We start from the raw sequence: 12,989 nt of genomic DNA on the forward strand, positions 1-12,989 counted from the left end.
AAAATTGACATAAGCCAAGCTTTATTAATTGAATTCTTTTTTTAGTGAAATTTCTCTGAAAATACTGGCCCATAACAATTTAATCGGGCGCATTATCGGTAAGGGTGGCAACACGATAAAACGTATTATGCAAGAAACCGATACAAAAATCACCGTTTCGAGTATTAACGACATTAATTCCTTTAATCTGGAACGTATTATTACCGTTAAGGGTAGCATAGAAAATATGAGCAAGGCAGAGGCCCAAATCAGTGCAAAATTACGGCAGAGCTATGAAAACGACCTCCAGGCGATGGCCCCACAGACGATGATGTTCCCAGGTAATAAGGCGCATAATGCGCATTAAAATCGGAGAAAACTTAAACTTGACCAGAAGCGATCGCGTTATTATTTATTCCGCGTTTTAGCTTGAAATAACAGTTTCTACAAAATCGATTTTTTAACGAAATCTTAATAATGTTCATCCCATTAACATTAGATGCTTATTTTTTTCTGAATTATTGTTTGAGACGAGCATCTGAGAATTGCGCGGACCAATTTTCAGATATTGTAGACTCTTGGTAAGGATCGCGAAAAACAAAACAGCCAATTTATTGACTTCAAATTAAATTATATTAAAGTATAAGAACGTCAATTTAGTTTTTAATTTTTGTGTCTTTGACTAGTGGTTTTTTTGGTTTTCCCACCATCTGATTAATTTGGGGCCATTTGTATGTTTATTAGCAAGATAATTTTCTTGATTATCACTAGTTCCCATTTTAGTTTCTAGATGACGCTTTCTATAAATAAACGATTGTTTTTTTTGTAGTTTAATTGTTTGCCGCCCCACAATGCTAAATTTAAAACCTCGACATTCACTCGACAACTTAAGTAACTCTAGGTGTATGAGAAAGCCACCCATATAGCTATTAGGTAATATAGTCGCCCTACTAGAGTAAAAATTGCTGCGCCGCAGGCGTTGACAGTTTGGTAGAGGCGAGAAATCTATTAATGTCGGCGGTCATGTTAGGTGTTGACTGAAGCAACGTCATTGGTTAAAAACGAGAATTTAAATCTCTCGCGTGCGCATGTTGAATGGCCTTCTCAATTTTTTTTTAAGTTGCTCTATAAGTTTCTGTATAATCGGTATAGGTAGAGCCTCTATATCTCTAGTTGCTATATGAATCCACCCCTAAAAATAAAAGGACAAATAATGACCATCATCAGAATTTAACTTAAGTTAACTGAATATATTATGAAAAGCTTTGTTTGTGCCAGGTTTATAACACAGTAAGAGTATGAAACGTAAAAATATGAAGCCATCAAAGTTCTGAAGATATTTTTCACGATTTTGCGATTCTCATATTGAGAGAAATAAATTCATTGGTTACAAATATGGCTAAAACATGGATATAAATCACAATGTTTTTCAGATTGAAGGTGGAGTCCGCGTTCCAACTGATCCCTCATATACCCTACATTACGCTTTTAAACATAAATTTAAACTCTTAAGAATATTTTTTTCATATATCAATATTAATATTAATTAATTAATAATTACTATTATAGATCGAGAGCTTGAAGTACTGTAAGAGTAGAGCAAGAAATTTAACACACGACTTAATTGATGTGACTCCTTTTTAGCCCCCCCCCCACATTGTAAAATGCAATCTGTTATATCCACTAAATACATTAACTTAAGACAATCAAGGCGGACTGGCACTCCACCTAAATTGAGAACTTGAACTAATATAACAGTAGGGACAGAAATTTTAACACGCAACGTAATGGACGAATATTTCAATTTGCCTCGTTTGTGTCTTCTTTGGATAAAGTAACATTAAAAGGGGGTTCCTATATGGACTTAGTTTTGGAAAGACCTAATTTTGTTTCACACAACAAATTTTCGTTAAAAAGAAACTAAAACCGTTCAAATGAAATCCGATATATAATTTGATGATTTGTAAGGTCCGCGCGAGTCTTCGCTTCTCGTCCAAACATAAGTTTTCTTTTGTAATAACAAATTTCTTAAATCTATTTTTTTTTCTTGTACCTACCGACTGATTGATTAATGTAGGGCTCCATCCTATGGCGATGATGGCAACAGCTGGTATCGGATATGGATCTCGTGGTCTTTACGCGGGCCAAGCGCCTTATCCCGGAATGTACCCAACAAGTAGTTCCGCCCAGGGCCAAGCCGGCGATACCCAAGAATCCACATACTTATACATTCCAAATAACGCGGTGGGGGCGATAATTGGGACAAAAGTAATGTATACAAAATCGTACCATGCTTTATTGTTATCGGCAATTCGCAGGGTTCGCACATACGGAACATAATTCGTTTCTCCGGCGCCTCCGTCAAAATTGCACCTCTCGATGAGACGAAAGCTCAAGAGACGCAAAACGAAAGAAGAGTGACCATTGTGGGTTCTCCTGAAGCACAGTGGAAGGTAAACTAAGGCCTCTGTAACTGTTCATCCTTATTATACAACTTTCCCGTACACATAAACGAATATTTACCAATGTTTTAGTTATGGCATTTTCCGAAATGTTTAAAGAAATTGACTTGTAGATGAGTAGGGCATTTGAAAAAATAGTCGGAATAGACACGCTCCAGAAATTCCCTAAGCCAGGTTTGACTAGGTTTCCGAAGTATGCATAGGTACCGTTAGATGTATTCAAAAATTGCACACATTTCTAATTACATATTGTGGACAATTACAAGGATGCTGAATCTGTTTCCATGTCGCAAATGGCCCCGATATCTGCATCACAGAATAAGAGAACCTTTTGTAACATTCTCAATGGAAAAACTGATGCCCCTGGAATTCCACCAGGCAACAAGAGCAACTCATAATCTCTACCAAATTCACCTTTTCAGTTACGGCATGAATGGTTTTAGTTCTACAACTAAGAGTCTAGCCAATCAACACTGCCTGATTGACATTGTTTTGCACCGTTCCACATTTGCTTGAATCAACTATGTAATAATTCCAGGTAGAAAATACTATTCTCCACGTTCTTTAAATAATGTAATAGTGTTGGAGGTTATTGCATTCTCTCTTTATCTCCTTAACCGAATCTAAATGTTTTTTTGTGATAAAAAAAACTCATTACACTTCCTGCTTCCATAATATAAATTGAAAATATAATTTCAATATTTTTTTCCGACAACAAATAGACAAATATGTAAATTGGCGAATATCTGCGTGACTTTGTAAGCAAATCTGGTCTAAAGTAAGATTTTTTGTTTTGTTTTCATTGAGTTCAATGAGTTCTGGTTGTTTTTGATTACAATAATATGGTGACTAGTTTCCAATGCATCAACGTCCCTTTTTTGTCAACATTATTTTGAGTAGAATATAATTTATTGCGCAGGCTCAATACCTGATCTTTGAAAAAATGCGAGAAGAAGGATTCGTAGCTGGTTCCGACGACGTTAGACTGACTGTCGAAATTATGGTACCTAGTTCTCAAGTAGGGCGTATTATCGGTAAGGGCGGTCAAAATGTGCGTGAATTGCAACGTGTTACCGGCAGCATAATCAAACTTCCCGAACAGGGAGCCTCGCAAGAAGACGAGACAACTGTACATATCATTGGTCCCTTTTTCAGTGTTCAAGTAAGTGTCATGTTTAGAATTTGATGTGTACCTATTTCTTCCTTTACAGTAGCATTTTAAAATGTTTGCAGAATAAAGTTTTGAACAATTTATTGGAATTTAAGGCAGTTTTGTTCAGTCTATCTTGGTACAAGTAATCTAGTTCTGGTGTTGGCCCGCGCATGGTGGTTTCCTTCAAAATTTAGTATGGTATTTGACCTAGGAATTAGCAGTGTATTAAAAAAACCTTTTTGGTCAATACCAATCAAACCATAAATTTTTAAGGGTGCGTTAAGTGAACGGATGGGCTGCTCGAAATATTAACGTGTGATATTTTATTTGGATTTACACTGTCAAGTGCTTAGTGGTATGGTCTGTTCATAGATATAAGAGAGTGACCAATTGGTTTTGAATGGGATTATCCAACGGTGGTAATTAACATACAATACAATATACAATGTGGTCAGTAATAGAAAATAATGTTATACATACCTGATTTAATATTCTTTGGTTTGGTATACTATTTAGTTTAAGTTTATTAGTAATCATTCTTATTTCGTGTGTAATACAGCGTGTATTGAATCGTGTGCGAATTATGCAAAATATGTGCGAGTCTAGTGTATCTCAGGAGATGCTCCCGCCCAAATGTAGAAAACACTATTCTATTGAGACTAAGGAAGTTATAAACAATGTTTATTTGACTCTCATTGAACGTGGCGCCAGCCAGCAAGCATCTTTAGAAGAAACAGCCACGTTGACGAAAATCCCGGCATCAACTGTATGGAAAACTGTAAATAATCCCATTTCAGCGAGGAAAAAAAGAAGCGATGCTGACATTTTGTCGAGTGTCGATGAAAGTGATCAAGACATAATACGGCGTAAAATTTATCAGTTATATAAAATTTACAATTCCAAATGGACTTTCTCTCTCTGCGAAAAATATTAAAGATTCTTCTCTGGATTGCCATGAAGACCGCACCGCTGATTTATTTGAAAGTTGGTTTAAAAACAAACTAGTTCCAAAAATTCGCCCTAATAGCGTAATTGTAATGGACAATGCAAGTTATCACGGTAGACAGTTGACTTCCTCATGTGACACAAAAGCAACAATCCAAAACTTCATGTATAATAACGACATTTATTTTCATGAAGATTATACCAAAAAGCAATTAATTGAGGTTCTACAAAGCTTGAACCTACAAAAAGAATACGTCTGTGATAATTATGCAAAAAATCTAGGGCATACAGTTTTAAGGCTCCCACCTTACCACTGTATATTTAATCCCATTGAACATGTTTGGTACCAACTGAAATCTGCCATTCATCGTAACAATGTTTTGCCCCGTGTTAACTCTAATGTCCTCAAACTTATAGAAACCGAAATTTTTAACATCCCTCCACAAAGTTGGGCAAATTCTGTTAAACATATAGAAAAAGCAGAACAATCGTATATCCATATTGTAAATAATATAGAACAAATAATAATTAGAACAGGCGATGATAGCGATAGTGATACTGATATATTATGTGAATAATTTTAAGCAATTTAAGTAGGTAATAAAAATAATTTGTAATTTTATTTTAGATTTAAACATAAATATAAATAAATAAATATTTTTTAGTATCTTTCCTAACAAAATCCCAAATAATTAATTTCTAAGCAAAGTACGGATCTGTTTGGCCATATTTCATTCTTACAGCTTGCCCGGGTCTTTCCTTAATTCGTATCAGTTAGTCACTTTCTTATATCTATGAACAGACTATAACTACACTTTGATTAGTCCAAAAGTACCAAGTGCAAGTCAATACTTTCAAGTTACCATTTAACACTTGAATTTGACAAAGTGTAATTTGGCTATATGTGTAACCAGGGTTTAAATTTACATAACCAGGCAATACTAACAAAATGAAGAATTTTTCAAAGAAATTTTCATAGGTAATACTATTTACTAAACATCTGGATTCCTGCTGCGTCGGTTGTTGAGTTGAACTTCCCAACGTTTCACCAACCATTGTGCTCTGAAGAAGCCAACAGAGAGAAAGTTCGACTCAACAAGAACCGACGCAAAAGGAATCCAGATGTTGTGTATAATTAAGAATTTAATAAAATTTTCGTTAAAAGTCTGGGTAGTAGTTTTTAAAATTGAATAAAACCAAATGAATATTAATTAACATTTTCAGTCAGCACAACGACGTATTCGCGCAATGGTAATGCAATCGGTGGTGCCCCCCGCCAGCAGGGGAAGGCAGGCGAGGCCGCCGAAAGACGGCAGCCAATCACAGTCCGAGGGTCAATCGACTGACCAACCACAGTAGTACCAGCTACCAAAGTTCACTGCCTTGTGCATAGGTTATACATGCCCTATTGTACATGAACATCTCGAGGCCTTCCACTAAAAATTATCGTCCTTTTAAGATGCAAGTATGATGGTTTTTGATGGGTTTAGTGTCACTTTAACTCCAGTATCTTCAGCAGTCTTAGTTTTTCTCGTAGTGGAAAGTTTTGAGAATAATTCGAACTGTTTGTTGTCAAACTTGGTGCCGATTTATCACAATCTACCTCAAGAAATCAAAATAAGAGTTATAGTCCTAGAAATTTCCGTTATTTACACTACCGCAACTAACCATAGCAACCTCAAGCGATACAACACACATCCAGCTCTATTTACTAAATTATTTTCAGCCGTTTTCATTACCAAAGACGCAGTTTACGCGGGAGCAGATTTAAAACTATTTCTTTATTCTTTAATTTTTTTTTACAAGCTGGATCCAATCCAAAAACAGCATCGAAGGGCGTCGAAGCTCTTCGTGTGGCGCAAAAGGGCTCGGGACGAGATATGACAGAGTTGCAAGAGTTCCAACGGTCCCGCGTCCTTTGCCAAGGTTTTTACGTGACTGTTCTTGGTTTGAGCGTGAATGTGAGACAACACTTAGTAGTAATTTTCATTGGTCAAAGACTTGGTAGATGCGCGCAAAAAAAAAAAAACAAAACCAAAGGAATCTGACCTGGCTTTTGAGGTGTCTCGCTCGATGGTTAAGAACTTTACGAAAAAAGGCATGAATGTAACGTATATTATTAAATGTTTTAATTATATTGTTAGACGATTGTTAAACAATGTTGAGTTAGTTGAGGCTGGCGCGACTTCTTAGTTATTATTTGTTAGGAGTTGAATTCGTCCCAGCCTGGACTGTGATTGTTGCACAAGTAATATACCAGACAGGACGGTAAGGTTATAGGCCTTATTGTTGGCATTGTGCCTTGTGTCAAGGCTAGCCACGTCCCAGATAGTACAAACTTGAAAGGGATAGACGGGCTTTTACAAAGCCTGGTATGATCTTTACCGAAGGTCGTAATATTGTAAAAATGAATATTTTTGATAAAAACTGTTTGTTGGGGAGGATATTTTTTTGTTAGAGAAAAAAATGAGAAAAAGTATAATTATGGGGTCGCTATTTTTAAATTGTGAAAAAAATGGATATATTATGATATTTATTAAATTTATGTATAAAGCAACTTTTAATTATTTGTACAGAAGTATAAAGTGTGCCAAAGTGCAAGAATGTTACCAGAGAGAGCTTAATTTATTTATTTATATAAATAAATAAAATTGAGGGGTGCATATATTTATTTAGGTAGTTCGAGAGTCTCAGTCGTATCCCGGTAATTACTCGGGAATGTTTTGAATAAAGAAAACGCAAAGCCATCTGAATACACCTACACATTATTGCAAAAGACGAGATGATACGAACGCGTGGTTACATTGCGAAACGGTTACCTAAGTGCATAAATAAGGTCTGTATTTAAAAAAAAAAAACAGTTTAATCCATTTATTTCACATATTGTCATCCAGAGGAAATGACTACGATACTTAGACGCAGATACAACATTTCTCCTAATAACTCGAACATAGGGAACCCGTCAAAAGTAACACCTAAATTTTTCCTTTTCTTTTGTAGCCAGGTGTAGTTCAAATTTTTCGGTGGCATGCATAACTGCAGGGGATTTTTTATAGACCTCAGTTCTACGAATTTATTTTGTTTAACTTATTATATTTTCCTGCTACATCTCGTAATAATTCCAAAAATTAACCAAATTTGGTTGAGTTAATTTGCATCCGCCAATTTATTACCAATAAAAACCTCTTGCTGTCCCATTTAAATTATTTTTCTGTTTTTGTATAACATTTTATTAATAAATTTTTTAAAATAATATCAAAAAGATTCCTTCAACATTTTACACTTGAAATGTGCCCATGCAGATTTCATACGACAAAACGGCCGCGTTTGAATTAATTTGACTGCACTGACATTTTTAAAAATCACGATAATTCAAGCAGGTTTCCCTATGTAGACCCCCAGAGAAAGACCTACGATTAAGTAGAGAGCCTCCACACATAGCCACACAAATTTTTCTACACACACATGGTAAGACACGCAACTTTACAGTCTTAGATGGAACTGTTGCAGCAACTTGTTTTACAAAGCAATTTTCGATTCATACAAAGTAAAATTGAATCTCTGCTGATTAAAAGCTTCGTATTGGAACATAGCAAGATATACAAGTTATGATATCACAAACTTGCTAGCGAGTGGAAATAATGGGATTGCGATTGTTCTTAATTTAATATCTTTGGATCGAATTACATTAATTTTAAGTTTTCTGAATAAATAAGCAAATTTACTTTTTTTCTTTGGTTTTAACAAAATTGTTTTAAGTATTTTTGTTGTTAATTGCTTCTTAAAGAAATTTGTGAGCAAGTGATATTTTTGCTTCCCCAAATTTTAATATAAGACACTGCACATTTTCTTTTACAGTCTGATCATATTCAATCCAGCAAAAATAATGTTTTTTAATGTAGTCAAATAATAGCTCTTTGTTACAAATCCAAAAATATTAAATTTCTGAAAAGTTTGCATACCCAATATTTCCACCTACGTTTTAAAATATTACACTGAATCAACACGTTAGAAACATTCTACTAGCAGTTAAAAATCAAATGCTTACCCTAATTTAATGGGCTAGTTAGTAATTAACAACCAAAACAACGCGAGGGCATTATACCACTGGCCTATAGTGCCTAGAGGTATAAAAGTTTTATTTGCTGCCTACAAATGATGTTAATTGGTTGTTTCTTCTGTTTCATTTCAAAGTTAAACACTCGTTTATCACTCTATGGGTGAATATTTCTTTATTTACAATGCTTAAAGGCAATGGTAATAATGCTATCACAATTTTTTGCACCATTATACTATTCGTTGTTATGTTAAGAATAGTTGCTGCGATATTTTGTTGCCTTAATAAAAGTTATCTAATTTTGAGGATAACACAGGTTGAAATATTATGTTGTTTACATTTACCACTTATTTAGCTATATAACCAATATCCGACTAATCTAAAACTATAATATTCATATGTAAAGTTATGTTTAACGGTTTCTTCATTATTTGATTCACAATTATTTTGATAATCATAGTATATATATGAAAGTGAGGAGACTGATTGTGCAAACAACCCAGCCCACTCTTAGATTTAGTAACCCTTAGTCCCGGATAGTACATTCTATAAGGATTTTTTGCCTGCTCGAAACAACACTAATTTCACTTCTGCAAATGCTAATAGATTCAATGTTTTAAACAAAAAAAATGCTTTGACCATATTATGTAGTAAGTGAAGAACTACTATCCGACGACCTAAGAAATAAACTACCTCAGTAATTGTATATTTCTATTAAACTTGATTTCGTTGTTCATGTTTTACTTGGGTATCAATATACATATAGGTTATACTTTTCTGGTGAATGCTATTTGTTCAAAACATTTTTGTATTACTCTAGATGATAAGGAAAGTTTTTGTGTAGGTGTGCCATTGTTTTTAACTGTAATCTAAAACAATTAATTTGTAATTTCATCAAAAGCAAATGGTAAACATTATCAGATATAGGATTTTTTGTAACGAAAATACATTATTTCATATCCACACCAATTTCGCATAGCTTATTTACTGTAAGCTACAACCGTATATGTAGTTGCCATGATCAGCAAGTGAAACATTTTGGAGGGGGTAAACGTTTGAATTTTAGTCGAGAGTCAATTATTCCAACAATTTCTGTCACAATTTTTTCACATTACCCCAATAATTCGAATATGTTTGACTTCGTAGCTAAGCCAATTGAGATAGAAAATCAAATCCTTATTGCTATACATTTTGCCACAATGTATGTGTGCAATATACAGCACACCTATTGCCTGTGGTGGCAATACATAATATTAACAACATCCCAGAAGTTTTCTCAGGAATAATAGCTCAGGTTACTTACTTTTTTTATGATAAAGTCCATGAAACCTTGTTTTCAATAACGATCGTCATTTTGTTACACTATCCTACTGTTACAATATATTTTCGTTATTTTTTAAACTATATTTGTTGGCTTATTGCAAAATGCGGGTATAAAAAAACAAAATGGTAGTTTCAAAATGTGCTTTTTGGAAACATTAATATGTACGTAATGTCAGCTATTGTCTATAATTTTCTTGTTAGATTAGCATATACGGTAAACAATGACACAATTGAACATTTCTTGGCAAGATAAAAATTACAGTTACAAATTGTATTCTATTCTGGTATAGAAATTTTTTAATCAAAATTTTTTACTTCCGTTTAAAATAAATAGTGTTCCCTTTACCAGTTGTTTTCTTTACCTATCTTGGCGAAGTAAAATATCCAGTGTTGGCAATAGGTGTTAGGCTAGGGCGCAGGCATGAAATTGATGCATCTGGGGCAGCAAAGATGGGAATGATCCTCCGCACATGCTCCAAATTTCACACTAACCTGCACTTTCTGCATAAATTGCTATCTCCTCATATCCAACCCCGTTTTTCCCTTAAAAGTTTATGGGAATTTGTCATATTTTGCTAAAATATTAGCAAAAACGCCCAAACAGAAAACGGTCCAATTTAAGTGGACATGTTGATTGTTGAGCGCCGCATGTTGCTCAAACTTGTTTTCAATCACTTATATCATTTCTTTTATCAAATCATGCTCTTAACCAATCAGACCTTACACTGTTGGACAATTACCACGACCACTGGCAGTTCTTCAATTAGACAGCTTTCAATCTAGAGCTGTTTTTTTTTGCAGTATTTCATAAAATTAAGCGCCGATCTCATTAAGATCGCTGCTTAAATAGAAAATTGTGTAGCATGCAGGTTAGGGTATGCAATTTAGGGTCATGCGCGGAAGATCATTCCCTTCTATATGAAGGCGCACCAATTTCACGATATTTACTGCCCCTATTTGTTATAGAGGAATCAAAGGCGCATACACTATTACGATATCAGTCTATCTCAGAGGCGTCTGTACCTCTGACCCATCTTGAACAAAAATTTTACCTACACCTGAACCCCACGATCGAAGTAACGCACACATGCGCAGTAAACTAATCACAACTTAATGCGCGTGTGCGCATTGGATTTTCGCATGATACAAAAACGTTGCGTATCCTGAATCCTGCCCTGCGCGAGTTACGTCACTTGGTTATGTTAAAGTAGGATCAATAACATATTAAAAACATATAAAAAAAATAAAGATTTATTTTTCATTATTGTTACAAATAAGATTACTAAACTTGTTTATTACTAGTTGATACCGCCTAAGTACAAAATATAAATCTTTTGTTGCATACGTCCTAAAATACACACGAGTAGGTTACTTTCATTCCTTTAGGGAATAATGATAAACTTATATTTAACAATAAATAAAAAATCACATGTCATATATATCTATATATCATTTTTTGGGAAAAATAATCACTAAAATTTGAATGAAATATCAATAATTCATGTGAGAGTAATAGTCTTGGAAGATTTGAACATAGATTTCCTTTTCTGCTTGAGTCATTTCAGCTATTAAACTGTCATTGACATCCGTAATGGCATAAGATTTACTACCAATAGTGACAGTTGGAACACTATCGTCATCATCATCCTCACTATCCATAGTTTCAATTTCAACCAAATCTGTTTTTTCTTTAGACATTTCATCAGAACTTGAATCAGAATCATCATTTCCTAAACCTTTAACTGCACTGGCAGTGATATTTGTTGGCCGCTTCTCATGTGCCAGAAGTACGCTCATTATATCATCATTTTTGGAAGAAGCTGCATTAGTTGATTCTTGAATTTCATCCAGTTTGCTTGTATTTTGATCTTGCACATTTGATAAAACAGTAGATTGGGTCATCCAAATTGGAGCTTCCTTTTGATTCTTTGTAATGGCGCTATTGTCTTCTGCGAACGAGATATCAACTCTAGTCTCCTCAACAGCAAGACCAGAATTTCTTGTAGCTTCTCCAGACCATTCTTGGGAATGTTGTGGTGCTATTTTTTTGTCTAACCCTCGTATGACACTAATGTCTACTGGCTCAGGCTCTAACACCTCTGGTGCTAGTTTAATACCCTCCACTTCACGAAGCAAAATGTACAGTGGTTCTAGTTGTTCATTAAATTTGGCAAGTAACAGCCGAGAATCTTTTTTAGGAAGTGCAGAAGAATCTTCTTCAACTACTTCTTTGCAGTAGGTGCATCGAAATTCACTAGTAAGAAAATCAAAAAGTTGATCTGCTTCTAAATCAGTAAATGTTTTCAAACACCCAGTGCATTTAAAACTAGCTCTACTTGTTGCATCCCTTTCCTCAGTTTCCAAGCGCTTTCGCATTAAATCTAATTTATATTTTACCACATTGACAAAACTTTTGTAATTTATAAAATAATAATTCACTTTTTGAGCCTTTCCATCAACACCCGTTTCCATCCGTAGTCTTACTTGAATAAACTTATCATTCTTTAATGTTGCAATGCGAGCTCTTAACATTTTGCGTTCAAATTTTAATAATTCACAAATATCATCCTCTTTCATACATGGATTTCTAACCAACATGTCAACGATAAGGGCATCCTCAATTGTGTAAAATCCTCTAACAACCAATCGAGCTAGCTGTTTTAAGCTACTGGGTATTTCCGTTACAAATTTTTCTTCAGTCATATTTCTTTCCAAACGTATTAATTTTCATTCTAATCTACAATAATTATTGTTTATATTATACACAGAACTAAGGTTATTTTGTATTTCTGCCTTTTTTGGTAAACAAAGGTCTATTCTTCCCAGCTTTTAAGAAGGCAAATGTACTAATGACACTCGCTCATACGGAAAAGACCAGAAATAAAAGTCATTATAAAGCATGAGGAATACGTAAGTTCAAGTTCAAGTATGCGTTTCACAAAAAAATTTTGGGCTCGACTGCTAGGATCATTCGCCCATTGCCGACTTCCGTAGAGGATCTTCGCTTTTGGTCATTGACCAACACGTACAAAGAAGACATATAACCAATATTTGCTCAACTAGCAAAAAA

The 12,989-nt window shown here is 34.5% G+C and overlaps 2 protein-coding genes across 4 annotated transcripts in view; one reads left to right on the forward strand and one right to left on the reverse strand.

Moving 5' to 3' along the window:
- The window catches only part of LOC132696707 (insulin-like growth factor 2 mRNA-binding protein 1), a 47,581-nt gene extending 36,838 nt beyond the window's left edge, over positions 1-10,743 (forward strand). For 2 of the 3 annotated variants that reach the window (XM_060661692.1, XM_060661694.1), the window contains exons 5-9: positions 46-320; positions 2,057-2,247; positions 2,298-2,432; positions 3,361-3,603; positions 5,764-10,743. In XM_060661692.1, the coding sequence (XP_060517675.1) occupies positions 46-320; positions 2,057-2,247; positions 2,298-2,432; positions 3,361-3,603; positions 5,764-5,898 (979 nt within the window). In that variant the 3' untranslated portion in view covers positions 5,899-10,743. The remainder of the gene's footprint in view (positions 1-45; positions 321-2,056; positions 2,248-2,297; positions 2,433-3,360; positions 3,604-5,763) is intronic. The other variant, XM_060661693.1, reaches the window with a different exon arrangement.
- Positions 10,744-11,221: 478 nt separating this feature from the next.
- On the reverse strand, positions 11,222-12,700 carry LOC132696701 (general transcription factor IIE subunit 1). The gene has a single exon (XM_060661684.1). It carries the CDS (start codon positions 12,620-12,622, stop codon positions 11,411-11,413), a length of 1,212 nt encoding a protein of 403 aa, XP_060517667.1. The 5' UTR covers positions 12,623-12,700; the 3' UTR covers positions 11,222-11,410.
- Between the last annotated feature and the right edge of the window lie 289 nt (positions 12,701-12,989).

Source organism: Cylas formicarius, unplaced genomic scaffold, assembly GCF_029955315.1.
Source record: "Cylas formicarius isolate icCylForm1 unplaced genomic scaffold, icCylForm1.1 PGA_scaffold_1__22_contigs__length_36826433, whole genome shotgun sequence".
Lineage (NCBI taxonomy): Eukaryota > Metazoa > Arthropoda > Insecta > Coleoptera > Brentidae > Cylas > Cylas formicarius.